This window comes from Misgurnus anguillicaudatus, chromosome 5 (genome assembly GCF_027580225.2).
Source record: "Misgurnus anguillicaudatus chromosome 5, ASM2758022v2, whole genome shotgun sequence".
In the NCBI taxonomy this organism is placed as follows: Eukaryota; Metazoa; Chordata; class Actinopteri; order Cypriniformes; family Cobitidae; genus Misgurnus; species Misgurnus anguillicaudatus.
The window spans coordinates 32,824,830-32,837,077 of record NC_073341.2 but is presented as its reverse complement, the minus strand read 5'-3'; the positions used below and the strand labels follow the sequence as shown (position 1 = coordinate 32,837,077).

The 12,248-nt window shown below is 36.6% G+C and overlaps 1 protein-coding gene across 8 annotated transcripts in view; it reads left to right on the top strand.

Annotated features, from left to right (window-relative positions):
- Positions 1-12,248, top strand: part of cacna1ea (calcium channel, voltage-dependent, R type, alpha 1E subunit a) — a 185,371-nt gene that overhangs the window by 111,282 nt on the left and 61,841 nt on the right. For all 8 annotated transcript variants that reach the window (XM_073868041.1, XM_073868045.1, XM_073868048.1 and 5 more), the window contains 3 exons: positions 6,250-6,353; positions 6,450-6,608; positions 10,325-10,515. In XM_073868041.1, coding sequence (XP_073724142.1) covers positions 6,250-6,353; positions 6,450-6,608; positions 10,325-10,515 — 454 coding nt within the window. The remainder of the gene's footprint in view (positions 1-6,249; positions 6,354-6,449; positions 6,609-10,324; positions 10,516-12,248) is intronic.

Genomic DNA, 12,248 nt, shown 5'->3' with positions numbered 1-12,248 from the left:
TTTGTAACATGACTAACAGTGAAATAGTACAACTAAATAATTTTATTGTGTATTAATTTGCGCTATATGTTTAACTTTTTGGTAAAATGTTAAAGCTCAAATAACACACGCTGTTTCTGCATTTCTGATGTTAATCTGGAGTACCTATAGAGTAGTATTACATTCTTTATATCTCCGAAGAGTCTTTAGTTTAATCCGATTTATAAAAGAAAGATTAGCTTGACCGATTCTTTCCGATAACGTACGAAAAAATGAAGAAGGAGGAGTTACGAGCCATGCAGCACTATACAACACTGGTTAACTTATGATTCACTACATGTTCGTGTTATTTATTTAATATGCACGCGCCTATTTCCAACATAAGACCGAAGTCTTACTTACCGCATGCAACGTATGACCCGGTTGGGACTTTTCAATGAAGTCCAGCGCATCAAACACACACGCAAGCTCCGCTGCTACTCCGGATAAACAAACTATATCCATTGTTTCCATAAGGCTGGCTTTCTTCTCCTTACATCCAAAAACACACTTCTTCATTCATGCCATTGTTGAGTTTTTAAATTAAAAAAAGCTGCCGCGTCATGTGATGTTTGAAAGTTCTAGCGTCTCCCGTTGATTGACGGGTGGGCGGGGTTTCCGGGGGATGTGCCCATAAAAATAGGTGATACGTATAAAAACCCCTGAAACGTCAGTTGGACCTGTAATCGAAAAAAACTTTCCGAAACTTGTACGAACCCTGGCGAAGGCACAGAAATACTCTGTAACAAGCCCAACTGCTTTTTTGACATTTTGCCTACGTTTAGCATGAGGAAACTTCTCGGTTACGGATGTAACCCTCGTTCCCTGAAGGAGGAAATGGAGACGTCACGTCCCAATTCGTCGGTCACAACGTGACGTCGTAGTGACCGACTGAAAGGAAACAACTCTATAACTGTGTTAATAGGTCAGAATGCATGAAATACCGTTGAACCACTCATTTAAAGTAGCTTTCTTCTCTGGCCAATTTAAGGGGACGGCGCCCCAGCGCCCCCCTTGACCAGCCACCACTGGTATACAGTAGCATGAATGCACTGCCATAAAAGCATCTGCCAAATGCTTAGGTGAAAGACACCCAACTTTGCATTATGCATGCTTTACAATGATTTTCTGAAGGAAGTGATTGTTTTTAAATGTTAATTTGTTTTGCACAGGTTATAAACACAAGCTGCTATAAATTATATCAGCTTAACTGTGCATGTGTTAATGTTGCATAATATGTACCGATTGATCCATCAGAAGGCTTGCGGGAGGCAGGACAACTTTTTTCAAAGAAACAGGGTGTTACATGAATGTGTCAATGACAGCTATGACCAGGACAGTAATCATTCTGCCACTTTTATAAATAAACCTTTATGCATGCATGTTGACAGATATCTAAGTATCAAAACGAATCCATAGATTTATCAGTTTGCATGTCCTCCATTCGGTCCCTCTGATCACCAAAATAACCAGACCCATTTTTCTCTCAGTTCATTAATGTATCTCCAAGTATCATATCTTTACATACAGTATAGCACTTTGTCGTACAGTGCACTTCTTACATTGTCATTTTACTTATGTATTTTTAGTACTTTTATCAATATCATCTGTGTATTTTGTATTAGCTGTGCACTAGAAGCTGTAGTCACCACAGCCAAATTCCCTGTTAGCACTAAAATCTGATTCAGGTTCACATTTCACAGACATGAGCTATTCTTTCTTTAGCAGCGCTCCAGTCTTTCATCTCCTGCACTGCTTCTATTTTTATTTCTTTCTCAGGTCCTAATTATAATCTCTGACATCCTGACACCCCAAATGTGACTAATGTGCAGGACAATCTGGTTTTATTAATCTGCTGTTATTAAACTCACCTGAGTCAAAACGGGAGGTGGAAAATATGCATGATGTAATAAGTTGGGGGGTGCAAATTAGTAAAAATGGCAAATTCATTCAGCATGCGCAGACACTAATATTTGAATGCACACAGCATGCTTAAAGCTTTCATCAGTTTGAAAATGTATCCGTCAGTTCACATACAGCATGCACTTTATGTATGTCACATAAGATAAATACTTTTCTTAAGTGCCTTGCAATGTTTAAATATATCCACTGTGAGACGCTGTGTCGTATTTTACAGTACATTAATTGTTTTCTTTTGTGTTGATAATGTGCGCACTGTTTATATGGTTGTATTGGAGCTAGAGGTCGAATGTCAATGTATGTATATATTTATTAACGTTTTGCTTTCCTGTATGTGAATATAGTATTTTGTTAGCAGGGCAAAGGTCATGGGTTTGATTCCCAGGGAACATACATACTGATAAAATGTAATGCGCTTTGAATAAAAGCATCTGCCACATGCAGTAAATGTATCCAAACGTAATTTTAAGGATTCATTTATTATTCAGTTGCTTTAATATTGTTTTAATGTGACATTCTATAGGCATATTGACTGGCTGATGATATCACATAGCCTTACCAATTTGACACTTATCACCCTGCATGAAACACCTTCTGGTGGCTATAAGAACTTGACAAGAATTTGCTTAAAGGGATAGTTCACCCAAAAATGAAAATACTGTTGTCATTTATTCACTCTCATGTTGTTACGTTATGTAACATTATAAAATGCTAACAGGAAGACACCTAACAGGAAACATAATGCTGAGAGAAATAAGCATATTATGAGGAATGTTTGCAATCAAACCGTTGATGAGTCCCATTGACTTTTATCCTACTATGGAAGTGAATGGGGCTCATGATTGGTTTGGTTACAAATATTCCTTAAAATATCTTTCTTTGTGTTCATCAGAACAAAAATATATATATACAGGTTTGTAACAATATGAGAGTGAGAAAATAATGGCAGAATTTTTGACCTATCTCTTTAATTGTCATGAAAAAAATCTTATTGGTCATGAAATAGATTTTATGTTCTTTTGATACAAGGCACTTTCTTTTGTTGGTTTATTTGATAATAGCAAGTTTGTTATTCAGTAATCTTATTTAAGCATCTGTTCAATTAAAATTTTGGAAACCAAGAGACATAAATTCCCAATAGCTTCTGATGAAGCCAAATGCTGTGTACACAGTCGATCCATCTAGATTTTCATCCAAAGAGTCATTCAGAGAGAATAAGAGAATACCGGAGTACATACCACAACTATAACAATAAAAAATAAATAGCTGATGAATGATACAACATACTGCCAAATGGTCTTTGACACTGACTCTTGTGCTTTGGAGCATAGATTTAATTTTTCATCTATTGGTGTGATGCTTCTATAAATATCTTTATAAAGTAGTTATTGTAATCATCCATAGTGTGAACGACCCTTAGACATTCTCATGTTTGTGTTGTTCACACCCATACACACACCTTTCTTTGCCAGTATTTCTCATCTCGGTAGGGTGAAAGGGGGCAGAGTTTAATATGCCAACAAGAGAAGGTGACCCAAAGTCTCTCTTCGGATCACTTAAGACTCAGGCTCTGCTTATTTCTCTCAGCGTTCTGTTCCCTATTAGATGGCTTCCTGTTAGCATTTTATAATGAACCATGCCCCTGGGTTTTCTTTGTGAGAAGAGAAATTTTGTGTATTCTACTTGGACAAGATGAGATCACACTTGTTCTGTCTAGGCTCTAATGAGGGTACTCACCCAGTATCGATTGGCAGATATTAAAAAGCGACAGCAGGAATTCATTGGTCAACCAGCTTCACTATGCTGGTCCACCAGCTTTACCAGTTAAGTTTTGCTGGTGAACAGCATGGCTATGCTGGTCCATCGACTACCAGCACTAAACAAAAATGACAGATCTTAATGCACAACCATAAGGCACTTGCTCTCTTTTCAGCTTTTACTTACAGGAGCTTTATGTACTGTGATGTAATATTATAGGTGCTGTTGCATACTGCTACTATTGTTGCCTCTTATGATGAATTGATAGTGATGTTGCCTTAATTGTAAGTGTATTTGAATAATAATGGTTAAAGGGGTCATATTATATCTTTTCTATAATTTTTATTATTATTTAAAGGGACACTCCACTTTTTTAAAAAATATGCTCATTTTCCAGCTCCCCTAGAGTTAAACATTTTACCATTTTGGAATCCATTCAGCTGATCTCCCGGTCTGGCGGTACCGCTTTTAGCATTTTATAGTTACCAAGGGGACTATTTTCGGGCAGAGCGTAATATCACTACCCTGCTGCAGCCATGTTACGGCAGCAAAGTCCTTGATTATTACACAAGAATGAGAGAATAGTTCCTAGCCATATCGGCCTAGAAAATCGCAACTTTTAATTTTCTGTCGTTCTTAGTACACGATACTACACTGCCCTCCAAAGGCTAAGTGCAGTATCTACGCAAACACTGAAACTGAGAAAAATGCCTTTAAAGTTTTTTACACCAGCCAGTCAAACATGTTACTGCAATTTTGGCACACACATTTCTCTGAAATGGGACAAAATTTAACCAGGAGACTTTGTCACAAGACACAACAGATCTCACAAAGCCCATAACTCAATTTTGACCAAATGCGTAGTTACTGCGCTTTCGCTTTGTAGGGCAGTACAGAAGAGTCAAGTTCTAAATAGGAAAAATATCCAAGCTTTGCTACGCAATACAAATGATTTCTTATTCAAATTATTAGACTAACAGGCTGTCAGGGCAGCACTGATTTGGCGACATTTACAGTACATTATAAAACGGTTAGTTCCAATCCTTGATTCTGATTGGTCAATAGGTGTGCTTTATTCACGATAGAACACTGCTATGACCGCTTCACCCAACAATTCTATTTAATATCACTGCACCCTTAGCAACACCCTTAGCAACACATAAACATATAATGAGACAAAAGCCGTTTCTCAATACCAAGTACGCCAAACTCGGACTTGTGTCATTCGTAGTTCGAACTTGCAAGTTCAGACTCGGAAGAACGAACTCCTGACGCGAAATGCATTCTGGGAAACTTCGCTGTCATAAGTCCACACAAGTCTCCTCTGATGCATCCTCGATAAAATGGGCGGATCAAGAACACATCCGGGGATTTTATGTGAACTTGGGCTTGATGCGAACTTTGAATTGGAACAGTACTTGGGCCGTGACTGATGACGTTTCACAAGTCCACAAGAACGCAAGTACAGAGAAGAACGCATATTGAGAAACGGCTAAAGTCTGAGAACAGTTTGTTGTTTTTATTTGAGCTTTCATGTTGTTGTTCGCAGTCAGGGACTATTTTTTCTAGCGGAAGGAATGCTTTTATTGATTTAACTTCATAAAAGTTGCACTAATATATTTTTTTACTTTAATATTGTGTGGTAATCGTTTTATAAAAGCAATAAGGTACTCGAGGCAAGTGCTGTATAGCACAGCCTCTCGTACCTTATTGCTTACTTAAAACATTAGGATAGGTGAAGAAAAGTAACTGATCCACCATTGCAAACACAGTTTAGAACAAACAACAAGACAACAAAGAACAGGAATCAAACATTATGGTAACAAACATGCTCCACAGCTTTCTGTTCTTGGAAGTACAAGTTAAAGAAGAAAAACGATAGTGTGTGTTCAAATGCTGTCTATTTCCTTTGTATAATTGTTTATAGAGGAGTGTCCTGTCTAAATATTTTCACACGCATGCGCTGTTGTACGCGGACTGTCCGCGCGGTCTCAAATTTTGGGCTGCACGCGGACGGTCCGCGCGGCCGACCGCGGACCCTCCTGATGACGAAAATTACGTCATTCGGACGGCGCGCATACGTGGACGTACCTTTTCGGCTTAAGGGAGCTGGAAAATTAGCATATTTAAAAATAAAATGGAGTTTTACAGTATTTTACCTGATAAAAAAGTTGTGCACTTCTGTATGAGTGTGTGTGTGGCTATATGAGAGCATGTGTGTATGAATGAATGACTCATTGGTCAAGCTTGATGAATCTCACATCTGAATCAGAAGAAAGCTGTGAATCAGAAATGTCTGTTATTAGAAAGTGGAATCACCTCATTAATGCCCACTGCTGCATTAAATACTCCATTTTTACATACAGGATTACGCTCCACTGTGAGTCAGCACTGTAACAACCATTAGCATACTAACCATAATTGATGAATCATCATCATTAAAATATTTGTAAAATATGCATGCACAAATATGCCAGATGTCATCCATGCTTGTTGGTTTAGTTTAACTGGAATTTATAAGGTTAGCCTAACCTCATTTTATTTTGCTTGCAGGATTTTGGCTACAGCAGGAGCTCACATGAATATTCCTGTAGACCTGCGCACACTGAGAGCTGTGAGGGTTTTACGGCCCCTTAAACTGGTCTCCGGCATCCCCAGTATGTCAACGCATTTTTATGAAGTGTTTGACAATAAAATGTAGGCGTGCAATATGTTGTTTAATCTCAATCTGGTGTGGTATGATTTCATTTCAGGTCTGCAAATAGTTTTGAAGTCCATCATGAAGGCCATGGTTCCCCTGCTGCAGATCGGCCTGCTGTTGTTTTTTGCCATTCTCATGTTTGCCATCATTGGACTAGAATTTTACAGCGGAAAACTTCACAGTCACTGTGAAGCTGAACCAGACATCAGTGGTAAGCATTAGCCTATAACACACTATCACACTGAGGGTCCTATTTTAACAATCTAAACGCATGGTCTAAAATGCACAGCACACAGTCTAAACGGGCGTGTCCGATTCCATTTTTGCTAACTGACGTTTCACGGGTTTTCTATACGTATCACTTCTTTATATGGGCACTTCCCCCGGAAAACCCCGCCCACCCGTCAATCAGCAGGAGACACTAGAACTTGCAAACATCTTATCACGCGATACAGCTTTGTTTAATTTCAAAACTCAACAATGGGACGAAAGAAGAAGTGTGTTTTTGGATGTAAGGAGAAGAAAGTAATCCTTATGGAAACAATGGATATAGTTTATTATCCAGGGTAGCAGCGGAGTTTTGCGTGTGTGTTGCATGTGATAAGTAAGATTTCTGTCTTATGTTGGAAATAGGCGCTTGCATATTATATAAATGACACGAACATGTAGTGAATCATAAGTTAAAACAGTATTGTATAGTGTTGCATGACTCGTACTCGCTCCTCCCGTGGTATAACTCCTCCTTCTTCATTTTTTCGTACGTTATCGGAAAGATTCGGTAAAGCTAATCTTTCTTTTATAAATCTCATTAAACTAAAGACTCTTCGGAGATAGAAAGGATGTAATACTACCCTATAGGTACTCCAGATTAACATCATAAATGCAGAAACAGGGTGTGTTACGTGAGCTTTAAACCCTTTAAAAGTCGATTTCTTTAGTCATGGAAGTAAAAATAGCATGCTTTTAATTGCCGTAAATGTTTGGATATCCAGCATCATCAAAAAATGATTTACAAGTATGGAGGAAAAGATTTGTAATCTAATAATACTTTATTTGTAACAAACAGGAGATAAAGAATTTACAAAGTGCGGAGAGCCGTTTCAGCACTCAGACAGCGCCATGAGGTTTTTTTAAGGCATTACTTAAAAATGTGTCTCATCATATCCACAGGTACAGAGTCATCATATACAATAAATCCATGGTGTAGCATTTAAAAATAGATGCAATATTTGCATTTGTTTAAAGCAAAACATTTAATTACTTACAGGGCTACATGTAAAACATCTCTTTTCGCCTTCTAACGTCTCATAATCTGTCCTCATTTATGTCCAAGAGACTCAATAATAATCGTTTACATTTTAATTCTTTAATTTTTCATATTATATAAAGGGTTGTGTTCTGCTGCGCATCCATGTGTGCGCTCATTAAATAACAAAAACAATATTGCGCCATTGACTTTAGACCAGGTTTTAGTTAGTCAATAGCGTAGTCTATTTTAGCAGCCTCAAAATACCAACGCGCCAACAATGCGCCTGAACACACCTCATTTCAGACCAGAATGCCCATGGGTGCAAAATTGGGTGCAAATGCATTTGCTATTTAAACAAAGTGGCGCTAAACATGAAAATAATTTATTGCGTTGGTTTAAAACTAGCAAAAAACACTTCCGTCGCGCATTGTGCTACATTGCCCTGGGTGTATAATAGGGTGCTATCTAAGGTGCAACAGCATGCACAGAGGAGATGTGTTATATCTGGGCAAAGCTGTCTGTTAGTATTTCCATTTATATGTTGATTGCAAATGTTTAGTTTTATCAGAATAAATGGCCAATGTTAAATGGCCATCAACTGAGAAAGAAACCAGATGGTGTAGTAGCATCTACCAGCAGGAGTTAACAGGACCGTGCTAGCCAGCCAAATCTTGACCTATTGATGCAGATCCACATAATAAAAGAATATGCATACAAACACATACATTTTATTAGTATCGGGCATACAAGGATATTTATTTTAGTCTAGGATGCAAACAAAATATTTAAAGTATGCAAAGAGAAATGAAAAGATGAATGTTTCAAAAATAACAAAACCAATCACTGTAATTACATGCTTATTACAAATAACATCAAATAACAATAGAGCAAACAAGTTAATCATTTGAATTTAAAAGAACATGTTGTAATTTTACCAATCATAGGTCCATGCAGACCTTCCCTGTCCATTAAAGGCTCGGGCAGTTAAGCATTGTTGGACAATTTTACCATGGGAGTACTTGATGGATCAAAAGCACCAGTAATCTGCTGTCCTCTACAATACATCATCCCTTGGTACTTAGATGGCAAATATAATTGTTTTGAGCACAGAAAAAAGTCAAAATTACTATGCACTACATTAGGGGTGACCCCGAATAGTCGAAGATTCGATGCATTGATAGGAGAAGCCTGATTCGACTACCAATCTCACAGTTGAATCGTCGCAGATGTGTTATGAAATGAGAACCCTTTAATTTTGTCCGTATATGGGTGCACTGTGCACAACTCTGATTTCACATATAACAGCTTTCTCCCAATATATTAATATACAGCATATTATTATAATTCTGCAAATAATATGTGAAGTATCAGCTTTCAATAAATATTTTTAAAATGCGTTAATAAATCCAGCAACCCCTGTGACCAGGCTACACGTCCATAAGAGGTTCCTATGTTAATAAACCATTGCCTCTTTGTTTCTACATTTCAAAGAAAAAGCTGGCAATTCTGGCTATACTTTTATTCTTTTAATAATTTCTTCATTTATTTATAAATCACTCTGGGTTATCTGATGTATCTATTTGGCTTGTGTTTTGTTTTCGTGCACTTGAGGCATTTTGCACATTTGTTCTGCACTTTGTTACTTCTGACCTTATTTTATTAAAAAAATGTATTTATTATAAACGTAAATTCTGATCTAATTTAAGTCTGTACATTTTGGATTGCTTTTTGTTGTATAGATTTTGCACTATTGCGTGCTGGCCATGCTTGCGCATGCAATTTAGCCGAACGTGCTAGGTGCTCTTCGTCTCATATTTAGAAGTTTATCAAACTAAACATTAACAAAAACAAATGTTTTCGACGGGTATACGTTTTTAAAATGTATTTAAAACATATGGTTATCTTGTCAAAAGTTAAACTACAAAATAGGTAAGCCGTTTCTTAAAATTTCCGTGATGAAACGGAAAATATCTGCACCGAACCTATATTTATGCCTGACACGACTGTCTTTCTTGTGATTTAATATTATGGTTGGTGTTCACTTTCAAATGATAGAAAAGAGATTCCTGAAATAAATAATATCATCAGTTGTTTTTGTATCTAAAGTGAATGGAGATGATCAAAGTGAAAGCAAGCAGGTATTTCTGTGCTAAATAATAACGCGTAGTGTCTATAAAATCATTAATTTCAGTGTTTTTATGAATTGTATATAAAGCTTAGTTTTTATAATTTGCAGTAACAGTCACAAATTATTTGTCATTTCTCATTTGTCGTTTTTTTTTGGTCATGACTGCTTTGACGCGCTTAATCTCCAAATTAAATAAAAACACTGAATTAGCCGAGGTTTCCAATGCAGGGTCACCTTTGTTATATTTTTAGGTTTAGTTATCAAACACAGTTTGGGTGTAATAAAATAAAACTACAGGCAATAAATGGCAATACAAGGAAGAAAATCTATATATTTTATAATGTGATTGCAGTTTTATGTATTATGTTCTGTAATTTCTAATGCTGCAATAAATTTGGCATGAAATCGGCTTGATAGCACACATTTATTTAAAGCACTCAGTTGCACCTGTACTGTTGGATAAAACATTGTCATTTAATTGTGAAGCCTCAACTATGTAACTTCCTTACATACTTAATGTATGTAATTTCTCTTTTTATCTCATCTGCAGGCAATGAGACTGTGGATTCATCTGATTCTGAATACCCATGTGGTTACAGGAAATGTCCTCTAAAATATAAATGCGCTGGCAACTGGACAGGACCCAACGATGGCATCACCCAGTTTGATAACATCTTGTTTTCCGTACTTACCGTCTTTCAGTGCATAACAATGGAAGGCTGGACGACGGTACTTTATAATGTAAGTTAATGTGTCGATTTACTGTTTACATTTTTGTTGGTGCAAAATTTGGAACCTGCTTGTGTTGATTATACTGCTGTATTATATGACCTTATATAAGATGAGTGACAGGTTAGGTGATTTTCACTTGGAGCCCTGTTTTCATATTGTTTATGATGAAATGGATAGGTTTTGACTGAAGTTTGGACATGTGATTATTTTCTGGTGTTTGTTGTATCAGCCCCCACCTCTACAATGGCTGTAAAGGTGCACTGTAACAATCCTTCCTAAAATGCATTAAACTTTCGTTTACAAATACATGAAACTCACAGAGTGGTCGGGGGTGTTCACTGGTGTGCTCGCACAAGGATCGATGCAAAGGACTTTCCAACAGTTTTTTGTCCAACTCCATTGACTTGTATTAGATGTGCTGTGAGGTACGGTATTACTCCGCCGCCGGGAACTTTGTTTGTATTCTTGCAATTGGCAAAGGCAGATTATTACCACCAACTGGGCTGCAGTGTCTATTATTCAAGCTCTCAATGGAAGAATATGGGCCATTCTACCGAATTCGTGCAAATTGCTGTCCCGGAACCAAAAAAATAATTTAAAAAGCATTAATGTAGGAAAATGTTTGATAATAAAAAAATATAAGCAAATACCAATCAAAACCCAAAGTAATATTTGAGGTAGCGGCAGGCTTTATATATAAAATATCATCATTTATATGGTGCTTTCAATTGAGAGGTGGTTGTCCCAAACCCCAAGGTCTGAATTTCACCATAGGAAAAAAAATATGAAATAATTTTTGTAATTTTTTTTATCATTGTTTTAAGAAGTATCACTTTGAATACTTTTGTTAATTAAAACCAAAAATATATTTATTGGATATTTTCAGTAAAAAATCATGTAAAATCATGTAAAAAAACACTGTCCCGCATTTTCACGTCACTACCGAAACATTGCATAGTTTGGTCAATAATATAATAATGCCTTAAGCCACTCCCCTCCATTTTTAACCAGAAACTTTGTCTGGGTCTCTCTCCCTTGTGGTGACATGGTGATTAGATCAGTCCCATGGTTTTGAAGTAAATGTAATCAAAAGTTTGGAAATCAGTGTGTGACATTTATGAATGTCACTACCGATCACACGTTTTCAATGATTAATTACGTTTTTTTTATTTTTTCTACTGGTCATTTAGGTTTTACTCATGTTTCAATGTTGAGAACTGTGCTAGTTAACTACATACTGATTAGCATCTTAGCAGTAGGATCAAAGTTAGCTTAAATCGTCACTACCGAAACAGTCACAACCGAAACATTTGTTGACATTTCGGTTGTGACGTGATTGTTTCGGTAGTGACAAAATGACACTTATTTCTTTATTTTAATAAATAAATAGAAACTTTAAAGTGCACATATATTATTTTTCAGTACAAATAATTTGTTAGTCATATTTCTGTAATGTTGTACGTGATTTGACTAGGACTACAAACTAAGATAAAATGAACTAGGCCAGATTAATTTAATTAATTCATACAGTAGTAGCTTGACTCATTATTGATATAAATGAAGGCTATATGATTCTACCTCTGGTCTCTAGGAAAACTTTCTGCGCTAATTTAGCGGGACTTTGACTGATTGCTTTCTATAAATGACATAACAGATAGCACTTATCAGTATCATTGTAAATTGACATGTCATTGTTAAGTGTAGACAGGGCAGGCTCACACTAATAATGTAAATGTAAATAT